The sequence below is a fragment of the Sminthopsis crassicaudata genome, chromosome 5, assembly GCF_048593235.1.
Source record: "Sminthopsis crassicaudata isolate SCR6 chromosome 5, ASM4859323v1, whole genome shotgun sequence".
Taxonomy (NCBI): Eukaryota; Metazoa; Chordata; class Mammalia; order Dasyuromorphia; family Dasyuridae; genus Sminthopsis; species Sminthopsis crassicaudata.
Genome location: NC_133621.1, coordinates 232,290,964 through 232,306,922, shown reverse-complemented (window position 1 = coordinate 232,306,922; position 15,959 = coordinate 232,290,964). Strand labels below are relative to the sequence as shown.

Here is a 15,959-nt window from a genome sequence, read left to right as displayed (position 1 = left end):
CCCTTTCTGGCAAGTTAACAGAACTTCTCTTTAACAAGCCATTGTTAAAATCTTATACTCAAAGATAACCAAATCTAGCCTGCATAGGGAACAGTAAAATTGTTTCCCACTATTTTAAAACTGCCCAAAAGAATATGTTTGTTTGTTTTTTCACTTAGGTTTAAACTAGTTCTCCAAAACCTTTCCCCAAGTTTCAAAGCAATTAGCATAAACTCCTTTGTCCTCCAGAGGCCTTATCTGCCCAGCCCAGCTTAGGCTAGGCTAGGCTTGAATTTGAATCAGGGAAGGTTTTATTGCTCTTTCCCTTAGAAATCCTATTAGCTAGCTTTGAAAAGTGCTTCTGCCAGTCTTAAAAATAGCCTTGTTTTTATTCTGTTGTTGTTCTTTTACTTACAAATTAGTGCAACAAGTTAAAAAGTTCAAAATCACAAGGAAATTTTATACTAAGCACAGTTGCAGCATTGAAATAACCAATTCTTTTTTTAATTCTTTTTATAATTATAACATTTTTTTTTGACAGTACATATGCATAGGTAATTTTTTACAACATTATCCCTAGTACTCCCTTCTGTTCCGAATTTTCCCCTCCTTCCATCCACTCCCTCCCCTAGATGGCAGGTATTTCCATACATATTAAATATCTTATAGTATATGCTTGGTACAATATATATGTGCAGAACCGAATTTTTTTGTTGTTGTTGCAAAAGAAGAATTATATTCGGAAGGTAAAAATAATCTGGGAAGAAAAACAAAAAACAAAAATGCAAACAGTTTACACTCATTTCCCAGTATTCCTTCTCTGGGTGTAGCTGATTCTGTCCATCATTGATCAATTGGAATTGGATTAGCTCTTCTCTATGTTGAAGATATCCACTTCCATCAGAATACATCCTCTTACAGTATCATTGTTGAAGTGTATAGTGATCTTCTGGTTCTGCTAGTTTCACTCAGCATCAGTTGATGTAAGTCTCTCCAAGCCTCTCTGTATTCCTCCTGTTGGTCATTTCTTTTTTTTTTTTTTTTTTTTAAATTTTTGTATTCATTTTTCCAAATTACGCCCCCTCCCTCCCCCCGATGACAGGCAATCCCATACATTTTACATGTGTTACAATATAGTCTAGGTACAATACATGTGTGTGAATACCATTTTCTTGTTGCACAATAAACATTAGAATCCGAAGGTACATGCAACCTGGGCAGACAGATATTAGTGCTAACAATTTACATTCACTTCCCAGTGTTTCTTCTCTGGGTGTAGCTACCTCTGTCCATCATTGATCAACTGGAAGTGAGTTGGATCTTCTTTATGTTGAAGATTTCCACTTCCATCAGAATACATCCTCATACAGTATTGTTGTTGAAGTGTACAGTGATCTTCTGGTTCTGCTCATTTCACTCAGCATCAGTTGATTTAAGTCTCTCCAGGCCTCTCTGTATTCCTCCTGCTGGTCATTTCTTACAGAGCAATAATATTCCATAACCTTCATATACCACAATTTACCCAACCATTCTCCAACTGATGGACATCTATTCATCTTCCAGTTTCTAGCCACAACAAAAAGAGCTGCCACAAACATTTTGGCACATATATGACTCTTTCCGCTCTTTAGTATTTCTTTGGGATATAATCCCAGTAGTAGTGCTGCTGGGTCAAAGGGTATGCACAGTTTGATAACTTTTTGGGCATAATTCCAGATTGCTCTCCAGAATGGCTGGATTCTTTTGCAACTCCACTGTTGGTCATTTCTTACAGAATAATATTCCATAACATTCATATACCATCATTTACCCAACCATTCTCCAATGGATGGACATCCATTCATTTTCCAGTTTCTAGCCACTACAAAGAGGGCTGCCACAAACATTTTGGCACATACAGGTCCCTTTCCCTTCTTTAGTATTTCGTTGGGATATAAGCCCAGTAGTAGCACTTGCTGGGTCAAAGGGTATGCACAGTTTGATAACTTTTGGGGCATAATTCCAAATTGCTCTCCAGAATGGTTGGATTCTTTCACAACACCACCAACAATGCATCAGTGTCCCAGTTTTCCCACATCCCCTCCAACATTCATCATTATTTGTTCCTGTCATCTTAGCCAATCTGACAGGTGTGTAGTGGTATCTCAGAGTTGTCTTAATTTGCATTTCTCTGATCAATAGTGATTTGGAACACTTTCATATGAGTGGAAATAGTTTTAATTTCATCATCTTAAAATTGTCTGTTCATATCCTTTGACCATTTATCAATTGGAGAATGGCTTGATTTCTTATACATTAAAGTCAATTCTCTGTATATTTTGGAGATGAGGCCTTTATCAGAACAGTTAACTGTAAAAATGTTTTCCCAATTTGTTACTTCCTTTCTAATCTTGTTTGCATTAGTTTTGTTTGTGGAAAAACTTTTTGATTTGATGTAATCAAAATTTTCTATTTTATGATCAATAATGATCTCTAGTTCTCCTTTGGACACAAATTCCTTCCTCCTCCACAAGTCTGAGAGGTAAACTATCCTATGTTCCTCTAATTTATTTATGATTTTGTTCTTTTTGCCTGAATCATGGACCCATTTTGATCTTATCTTAGTATGTGGTGTTAAATGTGGGTCCATGCCTAGTTTCTGCCATCTTAATCATTATTCTTAAACCTTTAGCAGAGCTCTTTAACCAACAAAACAGACATATAAGTCACACAGAACACAAATCACACATATGCAGTCATAGTTATATTAAACAAAACATTTAACACATATAACTAGAGAGTGCCCAAAAAGGTACTCAGAATCACATCAGACCAGATGTGTCTTAGAAGACCCCAAACCATTGGGGATCATCCAGCATCCTAGAATCCTTCTCAGAATTTAATGCCTGTCGGCATTTTATTATTGTGAGAATCCAGATGCTAGCACAGACAGACAGAACAGGTAAACAAATCTGATTATGTCCCTAGACATCCAGACTTATTCTCCAGTAGCCAAAATAGAGGTGTCCACCATCGGGTGTGGCTGTGGCTGAAAACTGCTCTCTTAATCCAGAGGGCCAGCCTCTCCAGGCCAAGAACCCAAATTCTTAACCACCCCGAGGCCCAAGGTGAAGACCCAAGGTCTATAATCTCTAATCCTGCTCTCATTTTCTAATATCTTGGTGGGACCTCCAAAATGTCATGCTGGAGAAACTGAGGCAAGATAGAGATTAGAGAGTTTTTTTAATGTTTTATTTGAAAGGGAGAGATTTACTGGGACCTAAAGGATCCATAGTTTGGTCCCAGAGCTGAATGAGACTATCGTCTCCAAGAATCCAGCAATCAATGTAAGTTCTCAGTAACATATACACACGTGGTTCAGCTACAGGAGTAGACTGAGGCAGGGGCAGAGTCAGAGAGCTGAGAGGGGGATTGGGAGTATCAATCTGGTTCTGACAGGGGAGGGGGGAGGAGAGAGGCACCTGACATTCTGATAAAATGAGACATCCTGATGATGTCTAAAATAAAAGGTCTTTCTCCTTATCTGGGTCATGTGATTAGGAGGGAGGGGTGGTGTTGCAGGATTGAACAGAACAATTAGGAACTGAGGCTGAATTCAGGCAAGACAATTAGGGAAACTGAATTAGGACAATAAAAGGGAACTGTGGCACAATAAGCTAACACTCTTGCCCATTTCTGGCAAGCAGCATCTAATTTGGCACTGGCCACAATCTGTCAATAAGTAATAATTTGGAATTTAGCTCCATACTCTTATACTTTGAACATATCAGTGGCAACCTATGTGGTTTTGTTTTTTTGTTTTTGTTTTTTTGGGTTTTTTTATTTTTGAATTTTTTTTTAAATTCTAGACTTTAAAAAAGACTAATATATATAAAACCATGATTCTCATTTCATATCCCTTTTAAAAATTATTTAACCAATTCTACACATTCCTTTCAAAACTATCTTATTTGTATTATGTTGTTAATCTGTGCTTTAAAAAAAAAAAAGTCACAATGACTTTGTTTTGTTTTGCATCATCCTTGCTCCCCCAACCTCTGACCCACAATTAAAAACTGAGAGGGGCAGGGGAAAGAACTTTATTTGAGAACTAAGAATTCGAGTTTGTATGTAGTGTCTTGTCAGTAAATTCTTCTGCTAGTGAGTATAATAGATTTCTAATTGACCATCATTGTCTTGGGCCAGCACCATTCCTAGTTTGGGATAGCATCATTATTTAGCATAAAAGGCCTCCTGGAGTCTACATGATCCAGCACTACACTAATTCTGGTAAGGCAGTAGACCAAATCCATAAAGATTTGTTTGTATTTCCCTTCCCACTAATCTCCAAATCTTAGGCCCAGATGACTTTTCTTTTTGATTATATTATTCTTTCTGAAGATTGAAGTAATTGAGTTGTTTGGCAAAAAGAGTAGAGCCCTTGCAAATTTGTGATAATAGCAACTAAATCCTGGAACAATGTCTTAAATATTCTTTACATATAATCAGATGAGGAATTCTTTCTTTGAATCATGTCTCACTTTTTGCTGAAAAACTATATGTGGATATTGTATTTAACTTATACTTTGACATATTTAACATGTATTGGTCAACCTGCCATCTGGGGGAGAAGGTGGGGGGAAGGAGGGGAAAAGTTGAAACAAGGTTTTGTAATTGTCAATGCTGAAAAATTACCCATGCATATATCTTGTAAATAAAAAGCTATAATTTAAAAAAGAAAAAAAAGAAAGAAAAAAGAAAAACTATATGTGGGAGCATCTAGATGGCAAAGTGGATAGAGCACCAGTGCCGAAGTCGGGAAGACCTCAGTTTAAATCTGGTCTCACACACTTAATACTTCCTAGCTGTGTGATCCTGGGCAAGTCACTTAACCCCAATTGCTTCAGCAAAACAAACAAACAGAAAAGCTATGTGTGACCCACATAGTTGACAGAGGTTTTATAAAGCTAGTATTTGTTCAGTACAACTTTCTGTAGCCAATCTAACACTTAAATCAATCTTCCTTCCTCCATGCTCTTCCAGTATCCTTCCAAAAACACTGAAGTCATTTAAATGTACCAAATCCATATCACCTTTTTTTTTTTTTTTTTTAAACAAAGTATTAAAGAGTTATAAACCTTGGAACATATGTTCAAACTGATAAAATCTCAGTGTAGATGAAGACTATTTAAATTTTGTCATCTTTGGCTTATCAGAATCTCACAGTGTAAGTGATGTAACAACAACGCTAAAAACCACTGGCTATCTAACAAACAATCCAGAATAATTTAACATGGCATACTGATACATTTTAGTTCTGTTATTCAAAATCCAGATTTTTCCAGTCTTTTTTCATACTACTACTTGTAGGCAATGCATATGGATTGCTGTATTTAATAAAAATGTTGACCACTAGTTCTTAAGATCATCTTCCGTCACAAATGAGGCAGTCTTTTTTGACCAGTCTTAAAGAAGTCAGTATTCACCAAGAAAGATTCTGTGGCATACCCACTCTTCCAATGAGAATAACTTTGTCTTTTACCACACTTCTCCCTTACCAGGTTCGTTTATTCTTAGAACACTGGAGAATTTCCAAAGTCATATTTCTCTGGATCTATTCCAAAGTTGGGGAAATATGCACTCAGCAGGCATTCTCTGTGACCAGTTATACTGATGGTCAGAAGGATCAGGTACACCAAGGCTCAACTTGTTGCTTATAGCATGCTGCTAAAATTTTGAATATGCAAAAGTTGGTCCCAATGAATGTGGACATGCCAAAAATATTTTTTCATCTGGATATAACCAGAGCCTAAGTGTCCATTTTCCTATTAAATTCAACAACCTCCTTAATGGTAATTAGGTTTATACAGAGTTTAAATCCAAAAGTGGGCATCTTTCCTGATCCCAAAAGGGATTAGATCCATAATATCATAGATTTAGAGGTGTGATGGCCTACAGGTTATCCATTTCATTTCTCCCTCATGCTCACTTTACAGATTAATTCTGTACAGAGTGGAATGACTATTGATAGAGATCACATAGTTAGTAAATGGAAAAACTCAGATTGCTGGAGCTCTCTAACCCTTTGAGGGTCTTCCCCAAGGAAGATATATTTATTTTAAGACCTAATTTCTTTGCCTTTATCTCCCAATCTGTGGAATAATGGAAGGAATGCTGAACTTATGACCTACAGGATTTAGATTGGATTTCCCATCCTGTTCTCCCTGCAAATCACTGGACAAGTCACTTGGCTTTTCTGGAATTGTTTCCTCTTCTATAGGGGAGTTTGGCCAGATGACTTCTTAGGCCCTTTCAACCTAAATCTGTGTGCATTCTCAACTTTTCATGTCTGTTTTAATCTATTTACCTATGTGTCTGCACATCAATCCTCAGGAGATTGTATACTTACTGAGGCGAGGGGATTAGTTTGTCCTTTTGTCTATGTAACTGAAATACATTGTTCCTTTCCCATAGTAGGAATTTAATAAATGTCCGTTGGTTTGGACTGAAAAATAATTTAAAATATCAGTTACTCTTACCAACTACATGGATTATCTGCCAGCCAATATTAAAGGTCTTAAAAGGGACCATATTTTTAGGTATTTGACAAAAGGCTGATGAGATTTTATATTTTTCCTTATATTGTTTAGTGAATATTTTAACTTTTCTCCAAAGTGTTTCTAGAAACTTATAAATTTTTCATACAATTTTTTCAGTATCCTTCCCCAAGTCATAAGTCACTCTTCCAAAAGTCCTCTGTATTACTGTTAAATACATTTCTAAACTCAAGTGTTAATAAGGCATATGAGCAATCAGTATACAAAATCAGTTCAAAGCAATTGTTCTGACTTGTAAACATACTAAAAATATATATAGTCTGAAAACAAAATAAAAACCACTTTGTGGTTTCTCTCGTGGTAGGGAATTTCTGTGGGTCTGTGCAAATGTATAGAACACCCCAAGTATTTCCCAGCTGAAGCGCCCACAGTGTAGCACTTCTCTGAGGTATCCCCTTCAATTTATATATACATGTTGGCTTCCTTGAAGAAAATGGGAGAAGGGACCACCTTAAATTGGATCTGCAATTTTAAAACTACAGCCTACAAACCTCAATATGTGTTTTATGTTTTAGCCCAGAATAAAGGCATTTACTGAGTTGACGAGAACAAAGCATCTTCTTCCTTACATATCCTCTGTGCTGTAAGACCCCAAAGTCCCTTCTTCTCTCATGGTATTCCCATGCTGCTCCCATTTTAGTCATCTGGACTTCATGAATCTCTTTCTGTTTCTCTCTAAGCTTACAAAGTTCCTTCTGATTTGTGTCCTTTGTACTATTGCTTTGTAAAGACTACCATGGTGTGGTTGAGCCTTTAGAGAGTCAATGACTAGGTATTCTTTAATTCCTTCAAGTTTGATCAAAGAACCTCTTCATATCTGGCAAAGAATAAAGGAACATTGACTTGATTAAAGACCAAAACACTTCCCTGTCTGTATTACTTTCCCTTTATATACTATAATTTTTTCAACTTGGTGGGGAGGGTATCAGTTTGTATGTATGTATGTCCTACATACAAATATACACACCATCCTGTCTAGATGACTGTTAAATACTTATCACAAAATCAACATGTTGTTTATTTATTTGACTTCTCTGATTTCTAAAAGCCAAAGTTTCTTTTACTAATAAATAATAAAGTGTAGATTAAAAACAACAACAACTAAATTTTCAGCAGCCAATACCCCTGCCCGGGTATGATTAGGGTTGTATTTGTATTAGAAGCAAAATTGTCAAGCTTCTAGACCAAAATATAAGATGAAATATGTGTGAGGTACATATTGAATTTCCATAAGGACTTTGCATTTGAGTATAGCTTTTAATGTTTTGAAGTTTTTTGCTGCCATCTGCTGGTAACAGCGACTTGTGGTGTTAAAGCTATAGGACTTAAGGATAGTATAGGATTCCTAAATCTCTGTTGCTGTTTCTGTAATGAGAAGGAACAATTTCGTTAGCTCAATTAAAAACTATTTTAAAAATTCTTCCTTTGCTGAAGGAATAAGTATGAATATTTTAAAAGGATGTGGGAGAGAAATGACTATCCACACATATTGATGTCAAAAAGAATAGCTATAAAGTAGGAAGAATAGGAGTTGAGATACAAGTCACAAACAAAATTCACAAACCAAAAATCCAAGAAAAAAGTCAGTAAAACCCTTGGCCTCAAATGTCAGGCACAAATATCCAAAGTTTGGGCAACAAACAAAAGATACTAGAGTTTCTAATGGAATGGGACAAATTTGACTTCATGGGTGTTACTAACACTTGGGATGAAATCCATCACCATAACTCTGGGTGGCTAAACTTTAATTAAAAAACACATACACACACACACACACACACACACACACACACACACACACACACACGAAAGATGGATTTGCACTGAATTAGGAAAATCATATCAAGAAATCCAGGAGCCAGAGATAGAAAGCACAATGAAGAGTATTTGGATTAAGATCAGTGAAAGGAAAAATTGAAATTATCTTGTTGGCATACATTAAAAACCACCTGCACAGAAATAGAAAAATAAATCATTTAGGAAGCATCAAAGCCTCTCTTCACAGAAGCATTGTAGAGTAGTATTGCAATTACATGGACATCTGTTAGAGCCTCCTCATTCTCTGCCAAAAGCATAGTAGCTAACAACTTCTTGATTTACCTTAATGATAATTTCATCCATCAAAAAATAGAGGAACTATCAAGGGCAAAAATCCGATTTTAAGGAACATGAAACTCCATCCTAGAGCTTGTCATAGGAAGAAAGAAATTCTGACTTCACTGTAATTTTGGAGAAAGCAACTTTCAGAGAGTTTAGGGGGAAAGGCAGGCAGGATTCCACAGAATAAAATGCTTAAAGGGGAAGTTGACCTAGAAGGAATGAGAGATGCTCAGGAATGAAAGTTTAAAGCTACAAAGAGGATTAAGTCCAATGTGGAGGGGAAAATAGTATTTGTCTGAAGAGATCTCTGTGGATACACGGGAAACATGACAATAGACCCAGGATTTTGCTTTTTAAAAGGAGTGTGCAGAAGTAGAAGCAAGACCAGGTTAACAAGATAAATTTAAGAGCATGATATGGTTCTAAAAAAATAATGTAGGAATATTTAAAATGGGAATTTCTAAGCTAAGGCTGGTAAGAGAAGTCAGAACAACTAAAAGAGTAGTTTTTTTGTTTTGTTTTTAAGTAGTACTGGGAGAGAAAGTGTGGTTTAATAAATAAAGAGCTAACTTCAGAGGGAGGAAAATTTGAATTCAATGACATACTAGCACTCTAACTTTGAAGAAGCCACTTATTTTGTGAACTTTATCATGAGAAAGTGCTGATTAGCACTGGTAGAGGGAATTTGTGAGTCCACAAGCTCCCTGGACCAATTCCCTGTTAGTTTTGGTATAAAAAAGGAAAGTCAAAAAAAAGATAAAATTCTCATTCTCTCTCTCTCTCTCTCTCTCTCTCTCTCTCTGTCTCTCTCTCTGTCTCTGTCTCTCTCTGTCTCTCTCTCTCTCTCACACACACACACACAATTAAGGTTAAGTGACTTGCCAGGATCCCATAGCCAGGAAGTGTTTCATTGCATGTCTGAGGTCACATTTGAACTCAGGACCTCCTGACTTCAGGACTAGTGCTCTATCTACTGTACCACTTAGCTGCCCCAAGACCTTCTCTTTTGAGGGATAATTGATGGGAACTGACAACAGAAAGAAGCTAGAGCTGCCCCAGTTCCACCTTCTGTTTCTTCTGTCAAGGAGAATGACCTTTGAACTGCATGGAAATCCACAAAGAGAAGTAACCTCTTGAGGCAACCACTCCACATTTATATAGCTTTTAAGTATAATTTTCTGGAGGTATAACACTAGAGAGCCACGATTACCTCTCATTGTGAATTTTCATGCAGAGGCTATTAGATGACCACTGATTGAGTATGTAATAATGATTCGTTTTGTGTGAGAGTTGGTCACCCTAACCCTGCTAAGTATCAGATCCTGTAAGATCTAACAACTTTTGCCCATTCTGATAAAAACACACTATTTTCATTTTTAGATTCCTAATCACACTTTTTCCTCTGTTCTTTCACTTTTAGCCTAATGGACCGAGAAGTGGCATTGCTAGCTGAAATGGACAAAGTAAAAGCTGAAGCAAGTAAGTAAATTGTTACTAACAAGTAGTAGTTACATACTTAGTATACAGAAGTTTATTAAAATTTTCACACTGAGGTTTCATATGGCCTCAGCAGATCTATAATCTCATTGATAAGGATATTGTTTCCAAGAGTGTAAGTCCTAAACCATTTATACCTTCTCAACTTAGTTCATAGCTGTGTTATCCCATGAATCCTTAACAGGGCAGGGATCCACCTAGAATCCCCTCCCTAAATAAAACTTCACTATCTGCTCTGTAATTAAGCTTTCTTTCATTTTGTTTCCCCCAATTTGAGTATGAGCTCCTTGCAAGAAAGGATCACCTTGCTTTTTCTCTTTACATCGCCAATATAATGCTTGGTACATAGTAAGTAATAATAAAGGCTCTTCTTTTTCATTCATTCACTTAGCTTGATGATGACCTTCCTATAGGTGTCTTACCATTACTTTAGTATCATTTCAACATACAGACTATCCATCTACTATCTCTTCCATTTAGAATAAATTTACTCTCAGATGCTGAGTGAAATTCCTTTAAATTTGGCTCTGAGAAAAATTTAGGCTCTAGTTTATGTTTTCACTTTTGGACATCAAAAATTAAAACCTCTGCCTTCAAAGACTCTTCATAAGGGTTATAGACATTATATCCTTTGATTTCTTTCTAAATGAATACTAAGTTTTTGACTAATGTTGTATTGCAAAGAATAAAATTTCCAGGATTCAATCTCTTAGCAGCTTACCTTTTCCTCCCCTTTTAAGTGGAAATATTGCTCAGCCGACAAAAAAAAGCTGAGATGCTTAAGAAGATGACAGACGTGGCTGTTCGAATGTCAGAGGAGCAATTGGTAGAGCTGAGAGCTGACATCAAGGTAAAGGCTTACTTTTCATTTCTGCTCATCTAAATTTCTTTGATTTTTATCATTTGTAATAATAATAACTAGCATTTTTATGATGCAGTAAGGTTTACCAAATTCCCTTACAACAACAGCCCTGTGAGATGTTATTATATTTATCTCATCTATAGTTATAGAAGACTGAGGCTGAGAAGTGAAAGCGATTTGCCTAGGGTTACACTTAGTAAATAAATGTAAGACAAAATTTGAATGCATGGCTTCCTGACTCTGTTCTAGCATTCTATCCACTGAACTATCTAAATGTCTCAGATATATAAATATAAAAAATCTGTATTCTATGGGGCTTTTAGTTTTAATTTCATGGGGAAAATTAATATTTTACATTGATTATCATTTTTTAATAGTCTGTATATTTTGTTAACTAATCTGTTTATAAAGATTATAGTTTCCATATTTAGGCTTCTTTTAGAATTCTTACAAGGTGCTGAGTCAGTGGAATTGATAGAGGCAATGATTGTTTAGCAGGGTTAACAGTTCTCTAGATATACTTAGTACTTATTACAGTTCTGCAAGATTCACACCTTTAAGAGAGCATATATAAGCTAGGAGCCTCAATCAGAATGCACTCTGGGAGACTGAGAAGCCAGGATTCAATTGGGCAGAATAAAGGAAGACAGAGAAGTGGTGGCAGGCTGTCCTGTGGAGAACACTGAAAGCAAGATCCAGAAGGCCTCCAGAAAACTAGCCGACCCCAAGTGAAGGAGATAAGATTTTGACAGAGACAATAAAGGATTTGGACTTTAACTCCTGGCTGCATTCGGGGTGATTATTACACTGAACTGAAAGAAAGGCTGCTTCCAGAAGCTCCCCAAGAAACCTGCTCACAGACAATATTATATTTTTAGAGAAGAACATTACATTTTGGCGCCTGAACGTGGAACAGACACGATCCTGATTTCAGTAGAAAAGTCTCCTCGACCCAGAAATTAGGGTGAGTATAAAAATACAACAAGGAAACTTTGTTAAAGAGCTAAAGTAGAATTTCAGCTAAAATGGGATAGATGTTTAGAAAACAGCCTTCCTGTGGAAATCTTCAACATAAAGAAGATCCAACTCACTTCCAGTTGATCAATGATGGACAGAGGTAGATACACCCAGAGAAGAAACACTGGGAGGGGAATGTAAATTGTTAGCACTAATATCTGTCTGCCCAGGTTGCATGTACCTTTGGATTCTAATGTTTATTGTGCAAAAAGAAAATGATATTCACACACATGTATTGTACTTAGACTATATTGTAACACATGTAAAATGTATGGTATTGCCTGTCGTCGGGGGGAGGGAATAAGGGAGGGGGGGTAATTTGGAAAAATGAATACAAGGGATAATATTATAAAATATATATATATATAAAATAAAAAAAATTTAAAAAAAAAAAAAAAAGAAAAAAAAGAAAACAGCCTTCCTTTCCAGTTCAAGGAAAATGTGTAGAGAGCATTGTCAGGCTTATAAAAAGCCAAGGTTTGATTATAATTTGGGAGCAGATCACTGAACTTTTAGAAACTGTACAGTACACATCTCCTTGGTTCTCTAAAGAAAAATAATTGAATCCAGACAAGTAGAAATTAGTAGGAGAGCAACTAGGTGAATACTACAATTCCAATCCAAACTCAATTTCCTAAGATACACTTTATACATACAATTTAATACAACTGACTTTAGGAAATTATATAAGTGTTAGAATAAGGAAAAAGAAGAAAGAACAGGAGGAGGAGGTGCCAACTAAACAAGGTGAAAAGGAAGAAGAATCAGATAAGAATGGAGTTAAGTACAATTCTGAGTGTGGCACTTTGAAGTAGGAGCATTTCCCATCCCCTGACCTACCTTCCTCAAGTAACCCTTCATGGGTGGAAGGAGAAGGAGGGAGAGAGGCAGAAACATAATCAGCATCTCTTATGAAGCAGTCTATGACAAAATTATAAAAGGCATTGGTTAAGGCAAAAAATAAAGGACAGAATGTATCTGATTTAAAAATAAATGTATACCCTGTGATTGAAGAGCTTGATTCTTCAGGTAAAAAAAGGAGAAGATACATTCCTTTTGATCTGGAAAAAAGTAAGGATTTGAAAAAAGGTTGCACTCTTTATGGGGCTACATCATCTTATGTTAAGATGTTACTAGATAGTTTGGCTTATGAAATCCTAACCCCTAGTGACTGGAAATCCATATGTTTACAACCTGGACAAAACTTGTTGTGGCTTTCAGAGTATCATGAATTATTTAGGATTCAAGCCCAATGAAATAGGCAAACAGGAGTTAATGTACAAATCACTTTTGACCAACTAGCAGGTGAAGGTCAGCATGGAGAGAATTCAGCACAGATTAATTATCCCATAACAGTGTATGAGCAAATTTCTAAGGCCGCAATAAAAGCTCTCCCAGAAAAAGATGAAGGTAAAGCCTTCACAAAAATAAAGCAAAGTCCCAATGAACCCTTTGTGGATTTTGTGGGATGTCTGCAAAAAGCTGTCACAAGAACCATTGGAGAAAATGCAGCTACAGAAATAATGACCAGATATCTGGCTAAGGAAAATGGCAATGAGGTTTGCAGAAGAATTATATGGGGACTACACAAAGATGCTCCTTTAAAGGAGATCATAAGACACTTGGCCACAGTGGGCACAAATGCTTATTATACTCAGACTATGATGAACATGGGAAGACAGGATCCCTCTTGGCAAGTGACTTCTAGAGAAAATTGTCGATGTTTTCAGTGTGGAAAAATAGGACAGCTTAGAGCTCAGTGTAGATATGGAAATAGAGTGAGAAGGCAGGGTGAAGACCTAAAACCCTATGTCAAAAATTCCACAAGGGCTTCTAGTGGGCCTCAGAATGTAGAAATGAGAGACGGGACCCAGCTTCAGAGCCTTAGGTAGGACATGATGGCAGCTGAGGTTACACCCAGAGTCTTTAGAAATTCAATATTAAGACATAATCAATCAGCCAAAAGGCAATCTCATGGCAGAAAGGGATTACAATTGGGGAGAATACAGGCTTTTTAAACCAACAGGGTAGTGTCCAGTGCAAATAGCTCCAATGGAATTGCCAGATGATGAGAAGAGATTTAGAAAGTGGTAAATAGAAGGGACTAGATAGGTTAACTGCCTAGGAGAGAGGGTTTTCTTGTATTCCTACAGATGGAGAAGGAAACAGATGGGTGGCAATGAGCACCTGGAGAGAGACAGAAAAAGAGAAAAACCTCAAAACAAAGGAAAAGATCTAAGAAACATCTGACACTGAAAGAACATGGCTGATAATGAGACTGTTGCAGGACTTGAAAACTAGCAGGAATCATTTGATTCCCTAACACAAGATGAGACTATTGTAGGACTTCAAAGCTTGCAAGAATTATTGGATTCCTGGCACATGAACTAATGGACAATAGATTCCTTTTGAACTATTTCTAGGACTTTTGAACATGTATAATTCTTCATGTTGATTCATGTTATTTGTTACATCACTTACGAGCCTGTTATGTTACTAAGTGCTTATGTAACTTATGTAATTATGTGTAATACCTCCCATATTGATGGATTTATGTATACCTGTTTTAAGAGTGAACCTCTTCAGAAACCCACTAATCTGATTTGATTTCCCATTTCCTCTGGTGTTTTCACCTCCTTTTTTGAGCAGTCAGAGAAGGCATGAGCACCTTCTTTTTTGGGGTTCTCATATCCTTGAGAAATCAGGGAGGTGATGACCACCTATATTCTAAATCAGTGGAATTGGTAGAGACAATGGTTGTTTAGCAGGGTGCTTAACAGTTCTCTAGATGTACTTAGTACTTATTACAGTTCTGCAAGATTCACACCTTTAAGAGAGCATATATAAGCTAGGAGCCTCAACCAGGATGCACTCTGGGAGACTGAGAAGCCAGGATTCAGTTGGGCAGAACAAAGGAAGACAGAGAAGTGGTGGAAGGCTGTCCTGTGGAGAACACTGAAAGCAAGATCCAGAAGGCCTCCAGAAAAGTAGCTGAGCCCCAAGTGAAGGAGATAAGATTTTTACAGAGACAATAAAGGATTTGGACTTTTAACTTCTGGCTACATTCGGATTACTCAGAACTGAAAGGAAGGCTGCCTCCAGAAGCTCCCGAAGAAACCTGCTCTCAGAGAACATTATATTTTAGAGAAGAGAACATTACTCTTTTAGTTCCTTAAATAGAACATTGCTTCTCATGGTGAAGGTTCCTGGCTTATTGTAAAGGCAAGCTCTCTAAATAACTCTATAGCAATAATATCAACCACCATATTGTGGAATATAGAAACAGTATGATTTGACTTTTTCCCTTTGCTCTCTCCCAACCCTTTAGATTTATTGCAATATTCAAAAGGAAGATTATTACATGGAGACTTTGGAATAGCATCTGTAAATTAAAATATAAAGTAGTAGTATGGGTACAAAAATCCCCTCTTGTTTTTTGCTATAATGCAACTTCTTATCCAGGCATACTTCTGACTGAAACCAACTGAATTTTGCACCTTTTCCTATATAACTAAAACCACAGTGCAAATCTTACACACATACACACATGTGCAAAAAAATCTCTCTCTCTCTCCCTTCTTCCCACCCCCCCTCTCTGTTTCTTGCTATCTTTCTCTCTCTCTCTTTCTCTTTCTTTTTCTCTCTCCCTTTAACTTAATTTTTCTTAAGGGTTTTTATTAGGGTAAGAGATCTATGTTTTCTTTCATAACTAAATGACTAAAAATCATTTATGGAAATGTTTTGCATAACTTTACATATGGTTTCTTAATTGTGGGTGGGGATAAAGGAGAATTCAAAAATCTTAGAAACAAATGTAAAAAAAATTGCATGTAGCTGGGGGAAGATATTAAATAAATATTTTTTTAAAGAAGGAAAAGATTTATGTATTGAGTATCTGTCACCATTAC

At 36.5% G+C, this 15,959-nt stretch overlaps 1 protein-coding gene across 2 annotated transcripts in view; it reads left to right on the top strand.

The window, feature by feature from the left end:
* SPATS2 (spermatogenesis associated serine rich 2) overlaps positions 1–15,959 on the top strand; it is a 171,539-nt gene that overhangs the window by 145,747 nt on the left and 9,833 nt on the right. For both annotated transcript variants that reach the window (XM_074270471.1, XM_074270470.1), the window contains 2 exons: positions 10,096–10,154; positions 10,913–11,022. In XM_074270471.1, coding sequence (XP_074126572.1) covers positions 10,096–10,154; positions 10,913–11,022 — 169 coding nt within the window. The remainder of the gene's footprint in view (positions 1–10,095; positions 10,155–10,912; positions 11,023–15,959) is intronic.